The sequence below is a fragment of the Mizuhopecten yessoensis genome, unplaced genomic scaffold (assembly GCF_002113885.1).
Source record: "Mizuhopecten yessoensis strain PY_sf001 unplaced genomic scaffold, ASM211388v2 scaffold10951, whole genome shotgun sequence".
NCBI lineage: Eukaryota > Metazoa > Mollusca > Bivalvia > Pectinida > Pectinidae > Mizuhopecten > Mizuhopecten yessoensis.
The window spans coordinates 629,072-647,105 of record NW_018408803.1 but is presented as its reverse complement, the minus strand read 5'-3'; the positions used below and the strand labels follow the sequence as shown (position 1 = coordinate 647,105).

Genomic DNA, 18,034 nt, shown 5'->3' with positions numbered 1-18,034 from the left:
TAGTCAAGGTCACAGGGGTCAAATATGTTTAAAACCTTTAAACAACTTCTTCTCAATAACCAAGAGGCCTAGGATGATGTTATTTGGCCAGTAGCATGCTGTAATAGAGGGCTACAGAGTTTGTTCAAATAAATGACCTTGACTTATAGTCAAGGTCACAGGGGTCAAATATGTTTAAAACCTTTAAACAACTTCTTCTCAATAACCAAGAGGCCTAGGATGATGTTATTTGGCCAGTAGCATGCTGTAATAGAGGGCTACAGAGTTTGTTCAAATGAATGACCTTGACTTATAGTCAAGGTCACAGGGGTCAAATATGTTTAAAACCTTTAAACAACTTCTTCTGAATAACCAAGAAGCCTAGGATAATGATATTTGGCCAGTAACATGCTGGGATGAAGGGCTACAAAGTTTGTTCAAATAAATGACCTTCCCCCATTTTCAAGGCCACATGGGTCAAATATGTTTAAAACCTTTACACAACTTCTCCTGAATACCCAAGAGGCCTAGAACAATGACCAGTATCATGCTCAGATGAAGGGCTATCAAGTTTGTTCAAACAAACGACCTTCACCTATATTCAAGGTCACAGGGGTCAAATATGTTTAAAACCTTTAAATAACTTCTCCTGAATATCCAAGAGGCATAGGCTAATTGTATTTGGCCGGTAACATGCTGGGAGGAAGGGCTATCAAGTTTATTCAAATGAATTACCTTCATCTATTTTCAAGGTCACAGGGGTCAAATATGTTTAAAATCTTTAAACAACTTCTTCTCAATAACCAAAAGGCCTTGGATGATGATATTTGGCCATTAACATGCTGGGATGAAGGGCTACCAAGTTTGTTCAAATGAATGACCTTTGCTCATATTCAAGGTCACAGGGATCAAATATGTTTAAATCTTTAAATGACTTGTTCTGAATATTCAAAAGGTCCAGGGTAATGATATTTAGCCAGAAATATGACGGAACGGAAGGCTATAAACTTCCAAGGTCGCAGGCGTCATATGTATAAATCATTTAATAGATTCAAATGGATCGAACACAGATATTTTGCCTGTAGCTTTATATTAGTCAACTTTTAAGATTACAAGTGTGAGATTAATACCAGGTGAGCGATTCAGGCCCATTCGGGCCTCTTGTTAGAGGGAAGGTTTATTAATGCCATTGCTATAGGGTGCAGTTCTTACCTCAGCAAAGTCCCTTTCAACGTGGATTTAATAAGCAAGTGGCCCCACTTCTGACAGGTCTGATCCTCTGGGGGTCACCACTGAAGCAGTAACAACAACAAACAAGCCAGGAGTAGCATTGCTTATCGCTAAGGCTGCATTTGATACTGTTGACCTTAAGATTCTATACTAAAATATTTTTTAAGACTTTTGAGTTGGAAGGAAAACGTGGGAGATTCTACATAGTATCAACAAAAAAATGCAGTCGCGTTTTGTGGCAAGAAAAATACTTAAATCCAGAAAGTATTGAACAAAGAGTACGGCATGTGGGGAGTGCGGAGTACGGAACTATATACAAAAGATGTAAACACAGCCTGAGCGTCATGTAGGAAAGACGGCGGGTGCCTCTCCTACGTGTGCTGACTATGTCTTCCTTAGTGGTACTGCCAGTCTACAGTTGTAAACTCTCATCAGTATTGCTTTAGGTTACGCACAGGGTCACCATTACAGTCTTCAACCCAAGAAATGTGGTATTTTGTCAGCAACGGCAAAATCTGATTCGTTAGGAGCAGAAGCTCCAGTTAACTTCGCCATTAAGGACAATCCATTACCCACTGTAGAAGAGGCTTCCTATTAAACAATCATTCATCACCAAAACCCAAAGAAAACAGCCTATGTATCTATAACACTAACAACCTCAGTAAAGGACAGAGCATTGTAAAGGAATGCACCAGAAGAATAGTTTCAACCCTAGTACAAATATCCACCTTGTTACGTCGTAGGTATTATCCATATTTGCTTTTTGGCTTCAGATTATTCTCCCAACTGCCAAGGAACTGATTATCTTAGAAAGGGTGTTTTGGTAAATCCTACATTACGGCAGGTCGTGTCAGTGGTGGAGGGCAGCTAGTGGAAGCAGAACGTCAGACGCGTTAACGACTTGGCTTTTGGTATAACAAACCGATTTGAGGGGAAGTTTGCTTATATGGAGCTTCTAATGTGTGGTTTGTCAAAACAAAACAAAGTTAATTGGAGGAATTCGTAGTCTGATGTACAGATATACCCTGCTGTCTTCTGACTCTACTAAAACGCTCACCAAAAGAAGGAATGTTGAATATTGTGTCAGCGCATTCCTTGCCAATGCGGAATTGTAACTAAATATGCTGAACATAAATTTCACTAATGACTCCGTCGGGAAGCTCCCCCCAAAACTGAGTTCAGTGCGGAGAGCCAATAGAGATAATGGACGGCTCAAGTAAGAGCTTAAAACTCTTACTTTGCATATGCAATGTATGTCCAGTCCTTACGTGCAGCATTTTAACGGACACGTATTGATCGAACATATCTTTTGTGTAAGAAGGACCCGGAAATGTTCAACATTTCTTATTTCAGTGCCTTGCACTGGAGGAGAAAAAGAAGACCGTTTTTTAGCTCACCTGGCCCGAACAACTTCTTCTGAATAACCAAGAGGCCCAGGCTGATGATATTTGGCCAGTAGCATGCTGGGATGAAGGAATACCAAGTTTGTTCACATAAATGACCTTGACCCACTTTCAAGGTCACTGGGGTCAAATGTCTTAAATTTTTCAAACAACTTCTTCTCAATAACCAAAAGGCCCAGGGTACTGATATTGAGCTGTAGCATGCTGGGATGAAGGGCTACCAAGTTTGTTCAAATGAATGACATTTACCAACTTTCAAGGTCACAGGGGTCAAATATTGTAAAATCTTCAAACAATTTCTTCTCAATAACCAAATGGCCAAGGATACTAATATTGGGCCTGTAGCATGCTGGGATGAAGGACTGCCAAGTTTGTCCAAATGAATGACCTTGACCCACTTTCAAGATCACAGGGGTCAAATGTCGTAAAATTTTCAAACAACTTCTTCTCAATAACCAAAAGGCCCAGGGTACTGATATTGGGCCTGTAGCATGCCTTGACCAACTTTCAAGGTCACACGGGTCAAATGTCGTAAAATCTTCAAAAGACTTCTTCTCAATAACCAAATGGCCAAGGATACTGATATTGGGCCTGTAGCTTGCTCGGATTAAGGACCTTGACCCACGTTCAACCTAATGTCCTTGTTCGACATTCAAGGTCACAGGCGTCATATGCTTAAATCTTTTAATAGGTTCTTATGAATCAAACACTATTTGGCCAGATGCAAGCTAGGATGTTAGAGTATTCAGGTGCAAAATCATGGACATGATCGTACGAAGAGAATAATGTGGACTTCCTACACATCATTAAATGTTACTTATGTGGACTCCCTACACGTCAGTAAATGTTACTAATGTGGATTTCCTACACGTCATTAAATGTTACTTATGTGGACTCCCTACACGTCAGTAAATGTTACTAATGTGGACTTCCTACACGTCAGTAAATGTTACTTATGTGGACTCCCTACACGTCAGTAAATGTTACTAATGTGGACTTCCTACACGTCAGTAAATGTTACTAATGTGGACTTCCTACACGTCAGTAAATGTTACTAATGTGGACTTCCTACACGTCAGTAAATGTTACTAATGTGGACTTCCTACACGTCAGTAAATGTTACTAATGTGGACTTCCTACACGTCAGTAAATGTTACTAATGTGGACTTCCTACACGTCAGTAAATGTTACTAATGTGGACTTCCTACACGTCAGTAAATGTTACTAATGTGGACTTCCTACACGTCAGTAAATGTTACTAATGTGGACTTCCTACACGTCAGTAAATGTTACTAATGTGGACTTCCTACACGTCAGTAAATGTTACTAATGTGGACTTCCTACACGTCAGTAAATGTTACTAATGTGGACTTCCTACACGTCAGTAAATGTTACTAATGTGGACTTCCTACACGTCAGTAAATGTTACTAATGTGGACTTCCTACACGTCAGTAAATGTTACTAATGTGGACTTCCTACACGTCAGTAAATGTTACTAATGTGGACTTCCTACACGTCAGTAAATGTTACTAATGTGGACTTCCTACACGTCAGTAAATGTTACTAATGTGGACTTCCTACACGTCAGTAAATGTTACTAATGTGGACTTCCTACACGTCAGTAAATGTTACTAATGTGGACTTCCTACACGTCAGTAAATGTTACTAATGTGGACTTCCTACACGTCAGTAAATGTTACTAATGTGGACTTCCTACACGTCAGTAAATGTTACTAATGTGGACTTCCTACACGTCAGTAAATGTTACTAATGTGGACTTCCTACACGTCAGTAAATGTTACTAATGTGGACTTCCTACACGTCAGTAAATGTTACTAATGTGGACTTCCTACACGTCAGTAAATGTTACTAATGTGGACTTCCTACACGTCAGTAAATGTTACTAATGCACTAAATTAGGACTCTTTAACAAATACGTTTTCATAATCATAGCGATTAGACAAATTAAAGATTTCAGCATGAGGGGAAACAACGATCGATCTAGTGAATGACGACCGCTTCAGTTGTCTGACAATAGACCTAGTGAACGACGACCACTACAATTGTCTGACAATCGACCTAGTGAACGACGACCACTACAATTTTCTGACAATAGACCTAGTGAACGACGACCACTATAATTGTCTGACAATAGACCTAGTGAACGACGACCACTCCAATTGTCTGACAATCGACCTAGTGAACGACGACCCCTACAATTGTTTAACATTAGACCTAGTGAACGATGACCACTACAATTGTTTACCAATCGACCTAGTGAACGACGACCCCTACAATTGTTTAACATTAGTCCTAGTGAACGACGACCACTACAATTGTTTAACATTAGACCTAGTGAACGATGACCACTATAATTGTTTAACATTAGACCTAGTGAACGACGACCACTACAATTGTTTAACATTAGACCTAGTGAACGACGACCACTACAATTGTTTAACAATCGACCTAGTGAACGACGACCACTACAATTGTCTAACAATGACCTGGTGAACGACGACCACTACAATTGATTAACAATCGACCTAGTGAACGACGACATCATGAATTGTTTAACAATCGACCTAGTGAACGACGACCACTACAATTGTTTAACAATCGACCTAGTGAACGACGACCACTACAATTGTTTAACAATCGACCTAGTGAACGACGACCGCTACAATTGTTTAACAATCGACCTAGTGAACGATGACCACTACAATTGTTTACTAATCGACCTAGTGAACGATGACCACTACAATTGATTAACAATCGACCTAGTGAACGATGACCACTACAATTGTTTAACAATAGACCTAGTGAACGACGACCACTACAATTGTTTAACAATCGACCGAGTGAACGACGACCGCTACAATTGTTTAACAATCGACCTAGTGAACGATGACCACTACAATTGTTTACTAATCGACCTAGTGAACGACGACCACTACAATTGTCTAACAATCGACCTAGTGAAGGACGACCACTACAATTGTATAACAATCGACCTAGTGAACGACGACAACTACAATTGTCTGACAATTGACCTAGTGAACGACGACCACTACAATTGTCTGACAATCGACCTAGTGAAGGACGACCACTACAATTGTATAACAATCGACCTAGTGAACGACGACAACTACAATTGTCTGACAATCGACCTAGTGAACGACGACCACTACAATTGTCTGACAATCGCCCTAGTGAACGACGACAACTACAATGGTCTGACAATCGACCTAGTGAATGACGACATCTTGAATTGTTTAACAAACGACCTAGTGAACGATGACAACTACAATTGTTTGACTATCGACCTAGTGAACGCCGCCCACTACAATTGTCTGCCAATCGACCTAGTGAATGACGACAACTACAATGGTCTGACAATCGACCTAGTGAATGACGACCACTACAATTGTCTGACAATCATCCTCGATTTTCAGCGGTTACGCTCACCTTTCGCTCTCTACACAACTGAAATATTTCATAGCAAAATTGAAGGCACGCGGCTAGCTATTTGATTGGTGTCAGGTAAACAAAACCTGACAAATCACTTGGCTTATTCCGGCTTTTTGTATTGCAGAGTTAACTGCTCTTGTGAACAAGTATTGCTTTTTACGTCATTTGTTTGTGAAAGTAACGTTATAATTATTTCAGAAAAAGACGTAACTTTCTCACACAAACTAATGACGTAACAATTAATACCTGCTCACAAGAGCAGATAACTCTGCAATACGAAATTACAAAGGAGAGACGCCCGACTTCAAAACCTGTCATTGTTTGCCGTTACGCGACCGCGAGATTCTTTCGATGTACATCAAAGGACGAAACAAGTCTTTTCGTCTCATCCACAAATCGCTGCATATTAAGCCTTCGATTTTGCTATGACATATTCCAGGGGTGCAGAGAGCGTAAGTGAGTGTAACCCCTGGATATCGAGGATGTCTGACAAAAGACCTAGCGAACAATTACTACTGCTAATAAATGCTCTGTACTTTCTCCCATTATCGTTACGCCAGCCCGAACAATACACTGTCTGTATTAACACAAAAGTTATACACTTTTAAATGTCTGTTATAATTGTTTCTCCTTACAGACGTCATTGTCACAAATGTTTGTTTTTTCATTGCGTCCAAAAAATGTAGACAAACAATTTTGAAAAATACTTATGTTATTTTCTACAAAGGATCCTATTCAATACAGACGCTACATACTTACACCTGCACCCTATCATGTACGCAATAGAAAACGTGTTATCGAGTATGTAAGATCAACGAAAGGAATCACGTTTATAAATCTCAGTTGAAAGTTTTGGACTCACGATAGTCTTATATTCTCGAGTGACAATAGTTTATCTGTTAAACTAAATGGCATAATAATACTGAATGGCATAATAATACTGAATGGCATAATAATACTGAATGGCATATACATGTTTAAGAACTACAAATTCCACCGCATAAACATAAAGGATATTTCGGCCTTACTTTCGAAACTATGGACTTCCCAAGGGATCCATTTATTTTCATTTATCAGCTGTCGAAAAATTAACACTCATTTTTAAGCAGAAGCATAAATTGGAACAAAGGACTTCATCAGGGCTTCATTTCTATTGATCATTTGTTGGACATCAACATTTATATCTAAATGTATGAATTCAGCTTTTTGGTTAAAACAAAGGATTTTGCCAGGGTTTAGTATTTAATACTGTCGTCTTACGACAGTGACAAGGCCATCAAAACGGAATAATGATAATACCATTTTGTATGACAAAGTATAAATTCGGCCTTTTCTCTGCAACAAAGGGCTGCGTCAGGGCTGCATATTTTGTTATCGGTCGTTTCAAAAATTGGCAAATGTTATTAAAACGGGACAAGATTATAGCATCTTTGTTGATTTAGATGAACGGCAATGCTATAATACCTAGCATTAGAAAAAAACGTCGCTCTGTGCTATTCAGAATTAGATGTGCTTTCATTTTTATTGTGTATTGAGGACCCTCGATCTAGTGTGTGGATGTTCTTTGTGTATATACCGTCCTGGCGTACCATATCCACGTTTGGACAATGACAGGTAAGCTGCTCGGAATTACCTGACATAACTATCGGACCAGCTCGTAGTATTGTGTCGTTCATTGTGCCATTTTCAATGGAGATTAACAGCGGTTTAACACTCGAACCCGTTAAAAAGCAGGTTGATCATATTTAGCCGGTGTAGATAGGAAAAAAATTAACCCTCAATGACTAACGTTAACTTGATTGTTGTATGTGTATCGGTTATTGTTAGCCAGAGATACTGGACAGGAAGGTGAGTTTTAAAAGTGGAAGAATGCCTGTTGGATTTTAAAAGTTCGTGTTCGGGAGTATAGAGTGAAATATCGTGTGGTGTTGTGAAGTTGGGATGTAAAACGAAATCTAGCTTCATGCTGTTTGAAAGGTTTGAAATATGTTTCCATCTTGGATTAAACATTTAAAACACAATATGTGAGGATTGTACTTTATACGATACGCCATTGTTGGAGGGCCCTGTCTCCAGGGTTTGGGTTGTAGCTTTCGAACCATTTACAGGATTACACACCGAGCCTCCAACACAGACGCCAGTCTCCTAAATATTAAATATGATTTTATTCTCCTTAACATGTATAAATGTAATCCTTAAATGTAATGTCACATTCGGAAAACAAGACATGAGGGGTTATCGGAACGTTAGAAAAGACCGAACGGACAGTATTGGGGGATGATGTTATTTGGGAGTCTATATAGAATCATCTGATCCGACTCCTAACAACCAAAAACAACAAATGGAACCTGGAAGGAAAGGAAATGTCAAGTTTGCTGACCAGAAGGCCCGTAAAAAATCAAAATCGACTACTGACAAAAGAAATTCGAATAAATTAGCTTTTGTTCAGAAGAGTTCGAACGAAAATGTAGACGACCGGAAAGAGCCGGACAAAACGTCAACTGACCTACGTACAGCTGAAACTACTGGTCAGTTGGATTGGGACAATAGAGTGACCGATGAGAATTCGAACTGTAATCATACGACACAAAAACAATCGGAGATGACAGCAAATGGTCATCAAGAAACTCTTCTTGATAAATCGGACAAAGTCACGTGCGGCCTGACAGCTCCGGCCAAAACAGAAACTGATGAAAAGAACGGACACGTAATAGATGACGGCCTGTCATATGAGGCCAAAGTCGCGACGGACGAAACTGGAAGCATAAAAATACCAACAAGAGTACAATCTGCAACCAGCAAAGGAAGCAGCTCTGACGATGTGGGCTCTGAGATCATTACACTCAATATAGGGGGATTCAAGCATCAGACAAAGTTAGAAACAATTTCTCAGTTTCCGACAACCAGACTGGCTAAATTAGCCGATTCGGCTAGATTGACTGGGAAACGGGAATATTTCTTTGACCGACACCCGACCTTATTTGGGTACATTTTGAACTTTTACAGGATTGGGAAACTGCACGTGCCGATAAGTCTGTGTGGTCCCTTATTAAGAGAGGAACTCGACTTTTGGGAAATAGACGATAAAGATATCGAAATGTGTTGTTGGGTTCACTACATCAGTTTCGAAGACACGCTTGAAATGATCGATAGATTTGAACAAGATGATAAGCGTACACAGAACTCTGCACGAAACGTGGGACCAAACGATCCCTGTTGGTACCGCCACAGGCCCAGAGTGTGGAGAGCCCTACAGGACCCTTATTCCTCTAAAGGGGCCACGGTAAGTAGTGCCCAACATTTGTACACGCGTGTGTTCAGGATATCTCATTTAAGGCTTTATGCCACCATACAAATTAAACCATTGCTTGTGTTAGAGTGACCTCCCTTTAATAATATCAAATTAATATTAAGAGTAATGATTTGAGTGTGATCTTTTTTTTTAATTAATATGTCAATATGTACTTTTAAAATGCGTCATCAATTCTTGTGTACCTTACTTGCAAACGTGTCATCATATTCTTGTGTAACTTTCGTAAGAAGATACCAGTAGCAGTTGGTTAGCATGTATCCTTTGACTGGTAATGCCCTAAAGTCTATTTATGCGTGATGAGAATTTCACAAGGTTGTTTCAATTCCACACCCGTTTTTGCCTTTTAATTTTCGCGTTTAATCTCGATTCTATTATTGATATTTTTCGAATAATCAAACGTCCGCATTCTATCTCTCGCTATTTTATCACCTCGAGAAAATTAGATACACATGATAAATGCATGAAATACGTTATGATATCGACATGGGGGTATGGTGATGGCAGAGGGTTAACGAAAGTTGTTACGACGAAGTATATAGAAGGGTCGAGGGCAGTAGAGGGTTGCTATTTTTTAAGTGTATAATCGGATCAGTCCATTCATGCATAAGGGTATATATTACGCGGAAACAGTCGTTGATCCCATTTGATTATTAATGCTGGAGTTATTTAAGGGATTCATGTCCCACTAACTACACTAGAAAACTTCACTTAAGTTTCCATATATTTCGCTTTGATTGTAACTGTAATAAGACTGGTGTACGATGCTTCTTCAATCGGGAACCGTCGGTACTTTCCGTAAACGAGAATTTTCTCCATTCCTACCTTCGCCGTTCTACCTTCTTTCACACCTTGTAAAAAAATCTTTATAACGTGAGTTTTAAAGTTAGGTTTAATGTCTATTTCGACAATGAAATGCACTGTTCATCTCAAAAATGTTATTTTTGTCCTCAAGGAGATGAACTGATTTAAGTTTTTAGCGTATTTCTATATTCTATTTCTGTTTTATTCGTCTGAATTTGTATTAATTGTGTCTGAAATAAAAGAAATTATATAATGTTTACACTAAATATATTACGGTCCATGTACACAGATGTAAGATGAAAATATTGGCATAAAACTGAAATATTTATATTTAAATACATAGACAGTTCGATCGAGGTAACACAATTTTCTGTGATCGGATTCAACAGTACTGTACAACGTTATCATTCTGCGGATGCTTAACTTTCAGACCAAAATTCTCAGCTTTAAAATTTTGTACGGGTGCTATGCGAAATTCAAACCCAATAATTTGTTCCGTGGTCAGTATACACGGTCCGCGAAAATATTGGCCCCTGAAAATAAAACGCTAGACATCATAATTATAGTCTCTGTTTTCGTAAATTTATAAAATCATGAAATTTGTTTTCAGCCTTTTTAGTCTTGTTTCGGGAACAGTATTTTATAATGAAAAAAAATCGGTCAAAGCTTAAAAAAAACTTCGTTTTGTCCTTAAATGCCAGCCAACCCCTCCCCACTCCCACCACCCTTTAAAAAAACAACTTAAAACAACACTGAATGCATACATTTTTTTTTATCTTCATCCAGTTTTTTAAAGGAAAGCAAAACAGTTAAGACTATGAGTATCAGTTGGTCTCGTGCGAGTTGTAAACATGAAAGAGAACACGTATCACTATGACAGATAGAGGTTTCATTGCGAACTCTTTATGGAATGTAGGGTACCAAATTTCAAATGCATGCTTTATCATCATAAATATTAAGAAAACACATCAAGCTTAACCTAGTATTCTGATCCCTGGTTCTTCATGCAGAATACACAGCAAGCGTTATGCAGAGAAAGATCATAAATAATTTAATCCGAGTCAGCCAAAGTTTTGACTTCTATCCAAAATCCAAATCGATTATTGATTCCTAAATCCGAACGTAAAACAACTGTAAAAGCGTGATTTTCATATTCACAATACGCAACTTAAGCTCCTCGCAGTATTTAGTTACATAACGTGGGGTTTTGACGTCGGTGTAACCGTAAAAAGTTAAAATGGCCTAGACGTATATATATAGAATGTTGTTGTATACTAATCCATTCTCTGATAAATATTTTTCTAAATTATAAGAATCTTCTAGGCGACGGACTGTGTCACGGTATTAACGTGTTCTTACTCATTGCTCATGTATGCATATATATATATATAAGCGGAGTGAGAGAATGGGGGAAAAGGGGACGGGTGGAATGGCAGGAAGAGAATAGGCTGTGGAACGGGCGGGAAACGAGGGGCGGTTTACAGTGGCACTAGGGATGAAGGGGGCAGGGAGAAAGTAGGACGGGACGGGCGGGATGGAGGGAGAGGGAAGGAGGGGCAGGGATTCAGGGAGTAGGATGGGACGGACAGGATAGGAGTGGATAGGAAAGGGGAGGGGTTGAAGGGACAAAATATAATTAAGTGTTAGTGTTTAATACATTGAAGCATAAACTGAGTATCATTTAGACTATTTCCTACTTTATGCAGCCGACCTGTAATTTGTGTTAAGGTTGTGAGTTACCCATCGCATTATACATGAACACCCAGTTAAGGGTGTATGTTACCTTACACATTAAACATGAACACCCATTTAAGGGTGTATGTTACCTTACACATTACGTATGAAATTCCAGTTAAGGGTGTATGCTACCTTACACATTATGTATGAAATTCCAGTTAATGATTATGCTATCTACCTTACACATTATGCCTGAAATTCAAGATAGGGGTGCATGCTACCTTACACATTATACCTGTTATTTGTGTTAAGGGTGAACGCTACCTTACACTTTATACCAGTAACTTGTGTATAGGGTCCGCCGTGCTTGGCAGCGACCTTACACATTATGTATGAAATTCCAGTTAAGGGTGTAAGCTACCTTACACATTATGTATGAAATTCCAGTTTAAGATTATGCGATATACCTTACACATTATGTATGAACTTCCAGATAATGATTATGCTATATAGCTTACACATTATGTATGAAATTCCAGTTAATGAATATGCTATATACCTTACACATTACGTATGAAATCCCAGTTAAGGGTGTATGCTACCTTACACATTATACCTGTAATTTGTGTTAAGGGTATATGTTTCCTTACACATTATACCTGTAATGTGTGTTAAGGGAGTACGCAACCACAAACATTATATCTGTAACTTGTGTTAAGGGTATATGTTACCTTACACATTATACCTGTAATTTGTGTTAAGGGTATATGTGAAATTCCAGATAATGATTATGCTATATAGCTTACACATTACGTATAAAATTCCAGTTAATGATAATGCTATATACCTTACACATTATGCCTGAAATTCAAGATAGGGGTGCATGCTACCTTACACATTATACCTGTTAGATGTGTTAAAGGTGTATGTTACCTTACACATTAAACATGAACACCCATTTAAGGGTGTATGTTACCTTTCACATTACGTATGAAATTCCAGTTAATGATTTTGCTATATACCTTACACATTATGCCTGAAATTCAAGTTAGGGGTGTATGCTACCGTACACATTATACCTGTTAGATGTGTTAAAGGTGTATGTTACCTTACACATTACGTATGAAATTCCAGATAATGATTATGCTATATAGCTTACACATTATGTATGAAATTCAAGTTAATGAGTATGCTATATACCTTACACATTATGCCTGAAATTCAAGTTAGGGGTGTATGTTACCTTACACATTATGTTTGAAATTCCCGTTAATGATAATGCTATATACCTTACACATTATGTATGACATTTCAGTTAATGATTATGCTATATACCTTACGCATTATGTATGAAATTCCAGTTAATGCTTATGCTATATACCTTACACAATATGTATGAAATTCCAGTTAATGCTTATGCTATATACCTTACACAATATGTATGAAATTCCAGTTAATGCTTATGCTATATACCTTACACATTATGTATGAAATTCCAGTTAATGCTTATGCTATATACCTTACACATTATGTATGAAATTCCAGTTAATGATTATGCTATATACCTTACACATTATGTATGAAATGTATATATCACCTTACACGTTATGCACTTCATTTGTGTTAAGGTTGTATGCTATAGTTTATACTTTAAATGCTAACTTACAAGTTCTATTTCTTATGTGCATTAGAAAGAATGCAACTTTGTGTTGGAGACGTCTCACTCAAAATCATTCTAACAGAAAAAGAGTTGCACAAGTTTTTCGTTAACCTTTTAAATTCCTTATCAATTTACCACCCAAAATGTAATTATCTATACAACCCTTTTGGAAAAGCATACATGTCAGGGGCCGCGTTGGCCAAGTGGTTAAGGCGTCTGACATTCTGCTACCACTAGCCCTCCACCACTGCGTTACGGGTTCGAGACCTATGGGGGCAGTCGCCAGGTACTGGCCGTAGGTCGGTGGTTTTTCTCCGGGAACTCCGGATTTTCTCCACCACCAAAACCTGGCACGTTCTTAAATGACCATAGCTGTTAATAGGACGACCAACAAAAACAAACCAAACCAAGCATACATGTCATAATAAAGTGAGAGATAAATATTGATATCCTTTTTTCTTCTGTTTCTTTCACAGTTTTATGCGGTCACTTCTCTGCTGGTTGTACTCTTGTCGATTTCCGTCTTCATCCTCGAGACGCTTCCGTACTTCGAGGCACTCACCGTCCATGCCACGAGCGCAGGTTCCAATATCACGAGCGATATGTTACGTCACGAGCTGGATATATTTTACGACATCACACCGTACGACATTCTGCTCATCATTGACAATTCGTGCAACGTCTTTTTCTTCTTGGAATTTTTGGTCAAGCTTCTGACGGCACCGTCCAAGAAGGGCTTTCTCACCACGCCATTAACGATCATAGAAGCTATATGCATCGTTCCATATTACATAGCCGTGGCCATCGTTTTTCTTCATCCGGACCCTATTACACTTTTCACGTTCATAAGAGTGCTATTCGCCTTTCGCGTGCTTCGAATTTTTCGGATTTTTATTCTTATGAAACATTTCTTGGCTTTGAAGATCCTGATCTACACAATCAAGGCTAGTACCAAAGAGCTATTCCTTCTACTGCTTGTAGTGATAATTGGCGTCGTCATCTTCGCCTGTATTGAGTATTACATGGAAATGTTCTCGACGGAAGAGAGCGACTTCAAACACATCCCTCTTGCTTTTTGGTGGGCTATCGTTACCATGACGACTGTCGGTTATGGTGACATGACGCCGAAATCTGGACTTGGCTATCTTGTTGGGTCGTTGTGTGCCATTTCCGGTGTCCTGGTTATTGCCTTGTCCGTTCCTGCCATTGTCAACAATTTTACACTGTATTACACGCATGCGCAGTCACGAGAAAAACTTAAACAACGAAAAAGAAAGTTTCAAATAGAAAGATGGAATAAACTTATGACTACAACTGTGTACAAAATTAAATTCAATAAAACGGAAGACAAAGGTCATTCGGGGTTCAAGACAATGATGAACGGTCTGATGCAAACTGGAGACTCGACGCCGAAAATTAATTCGGTGACCCCACTTTACCCGGAAGTGGGTTTAGAACAACCGACAGCTTCCGGTCTGAAAACTGAGGGTTCTGAAAACGATGATGCTGATTCAACGGTGACGGAGGATGTTAAAAACACCTTCAAGTCATCGACTTAAATGAATCCTTAAATGACGAAAGTCTGATGGAGGATATTGAATCGTCTGTGTCGGAAGTTAAATCGCATATTGTCGAATGAAGTTCAAACCGGAAGTAGTTTCTTACAAAACTTTCGGCAACGGAAGTTAGAAATAAATGCCTTTTTGCGTTCGGGATAAATTGGCGAAATCCTTTTTTTCACGTGCCTTTGACGTTTAATACGGAAAGATTCCCTGGCTAGCAGGGTGTTTATTGTGTAGAAGCGGTAAACCCCCATAACAAATGCATCACGCCGATGTCTGTGCTATGCTGGAGTCCCCAGATATTTGGATATGTTTCTTGCAATGGCAGTTCCAGAGAATGACACTTCATCATGACGTCACAATAACAACACCCATTTGTATTGTGACGTCACACAAAGCGCTGCACTCATTCCCTGTCAGTGCACGAGACGTGAATTGGGAAAATGTTTCTTCTGTTGAAGAAAACCTCAGTTGTTTGTGAACTGTTAGTGACGTAGGAAATGCGACAAAAAAATGTTGAAAGAAGAAATATAAGGGAAAAAAGCAAACTCCCTCTGGTATCGAGTTGGGGTACCTGTGACGTCATACCTGTAAATTCTTGCCTTGACGTCATCAACTCACTTTGAATTTCACCATAATAATTGCAAAATATGCACGAGCCTAACCAAAAAGTTCGACTACTCGTGTTGTGTAGTTTGCCATGACGTCACAGCATAATAACGTCATCTGTGTTTTCAGTTGAACGTTATCGAGTCTTTTCGAGATCCTTGGAAAATTACATGGAATATTTCATTCTGATATTGATAACAATAGTTGATAAGGAAAATCGCCATCCGGGTTCTCAATATTGTATACAAAGCTCTCCATTGCAATCTTATTTATTTTTAAAGAGTCGGTAACTGTAATACAATGTTTAAATTCATTGCATGTTTTTCCCGAACTTGCCGAAAAGTGCCGAAGATGTACAATTTTAGTGTTATATGTTATCAGTAATCTTTGGAAGAAAGAAATTAACATAAAAATGACGTAATATATGTTATTACGTCATTCACCACCTCATAATACTACAGTGAATGTACCGACGGTGACTGAAGTCTTATACCTCATTGTCCCAGATCTTGCTTGCCCTTCTTGTCAATGTTGAATTTGTAAAAACTAAAGTTCACTTATTTTTGACGAACATGATCATTACGATTGCATTTTATATTATTCATTCTGAAATATTTCAATTCGGATAAAAATTCGAGGCGAACACATTTATTTGCTATCGGTTCGTGGTGTTGATCAAAGCAAACATATATACTGTATACGTAGCCAGATAAAAGTGGCGATCATTACCAAAAAATTACAAATGTGACGTCATCTGTTCTAGTCATAATAGGTTTGAACAATTTTTTTTTTTAACACAGACAGTTGAATTTATCTTACTATGTACAGTGGCATAAAAGATATCTATAATTTTTGTTAAGGGTATGCACTACCTTACACATTATACCTGTTATTTGTGTTAAGGGTGTATGCTACCTTACATATTATATCTGTAACTTGTGTTAAGGGTATATGCTACCTTACACATTAAACCTGTAATTTGTGTTTAGGGTGTACGCTACCTCACACATTATATCTGTTATTTGTGTCTAGGGTGTACGCTACCTCACACATTATACCTGTAATGTGTGTTTAGGGTGTACGCTACCTCACACATTATATTTGTTATTTGTGTTAAGGGTATACGCTACCTTACAGTTTATACCTGTTATTTGTGTTAAGGGTATATGTTACCTTACACATTATACCTGTAATGTGTGTTAAGGGAGTACGCAACCACAAACATTATATCTGTAACTTGTGTTAAGGGTATATTCTACCTTACACATTATATCTGTAATTTGTATTAAGGGTATATGTTACCTTACACATTATACCTGTAATGTGTGTTAAGGGTATATGCAACCTTACACATTATATCTGTAACTTATGTTAAGGGCATATGCTTCCTTACACATTATATCTGTAAATTGTGTTAAAGGGTGTACGCTATCTTACACATTATACCTGTTATTTGTGTTAAGGGTGAACGCTACCTTACACTTTATACCAGTAACTTGTGTTTAGGGTGTACGCTACCTTTACACATTATACCTGTTATTTGTGTTAAGGATATATGCTACCTTACACATTATACCTGTTATTTGTGTTAAGGGTGTATGCTAACTTACACATTATACCTGTTATTTGTGTTAAGGGTATATGCTACCTTACACATTATACCTGTAATTTGTGTTAAGGGTATATGTTACCTTACACATTATACCTGTAATTTGTGTTAAGGGTATATGCTACCTTACACATTATATCTGTTACTTGTGTTAAGGGTATATGTTACCTAAAACATTATAGCTGTAACTTGTGTTAAGTGTATATGCTACCTTACACATTATATCTGTAACTTGTGTTAAGGGTATATGCTACCTCACACATTATATCTGTAACTTGTGTTAAGGGTATATGTTACCTTACACATTATACCTGTAATGTGTGTTAAGGGAGTACGCTACCTTACACTTTATACCAGTAACTTGTGTATAGGGTGTACCGTACCTTACACATTATATCTGTAACTTGTGTTAAGGGTATATGTTAACTTACACATTATATCTGTAACTTGTGTTAAGGGTATATGTTTCCTTACACATTATACCTGTAATGTGTGTTAAGGGAGTACGCTACCTTACACTTTATACCAGTAACTTGTGTATAGGGTGTACGCTACCTTACACATTATATCTGTAACTTGTGTTAAGGGTATATGTTAACTTACACATTATAGCTGTAATTTGTGTTAAGGGTATATGTTTCCTTACACATTATACCTGTAATGTGTGTTAAGGGAGTACGCAACCACAAACATTATATCTGTAACTTGTGTTTAGGGTG

The 18,034-nt window shown here is 38.2% G+C and overlaps 1 protein-coding gene across 1 annotated transcript; it reads left to right on the top strand.

Annotated features, from left to right (window-relative positions):
* Nucleotides 1-8,425: 8,425 nt before the first annotated feature.
* LOC110464035 (potassium voltage-gated channel protein Shaw-like) lies at nucleotides 8,426-15,801 on the top strand. Its single transcript, XM_021519043.1, has 2 exons — nucleotides 8,426-9,367; nucleotides 14,012-15,801. The coding sequence occupies exons 1-2, from the start codon at nucleotides 8,426-8,428 to the stop codon at nucleotides 15,092-15,094; spliced, it is 2,025 nt and encodes a 674-aa protein (XP_021374718.1). The 3' UTR covers nucleotides 15,095-15,801.
* The last annotated feature ends 2,233 nt before the right edge of the window (nucleotides 15,802-18,034 follow it).

Coding starts and splice junctions, on each gene's coding strand:
- LOC110464035 (XM_021519043.1), top strand. CDS start 8,426: ATGGAACCTGGAAGGAAAGGAAATGTCAAGTTTGCTGACCAGAAGGCC. Junction 9,368..14,011: donor ATTCCTCTAAAGGGGCCACG/GTAAGTAGTGCC, acceptor TTTCTTTCACAG/TTTTATGCGGTCACTTCTCT.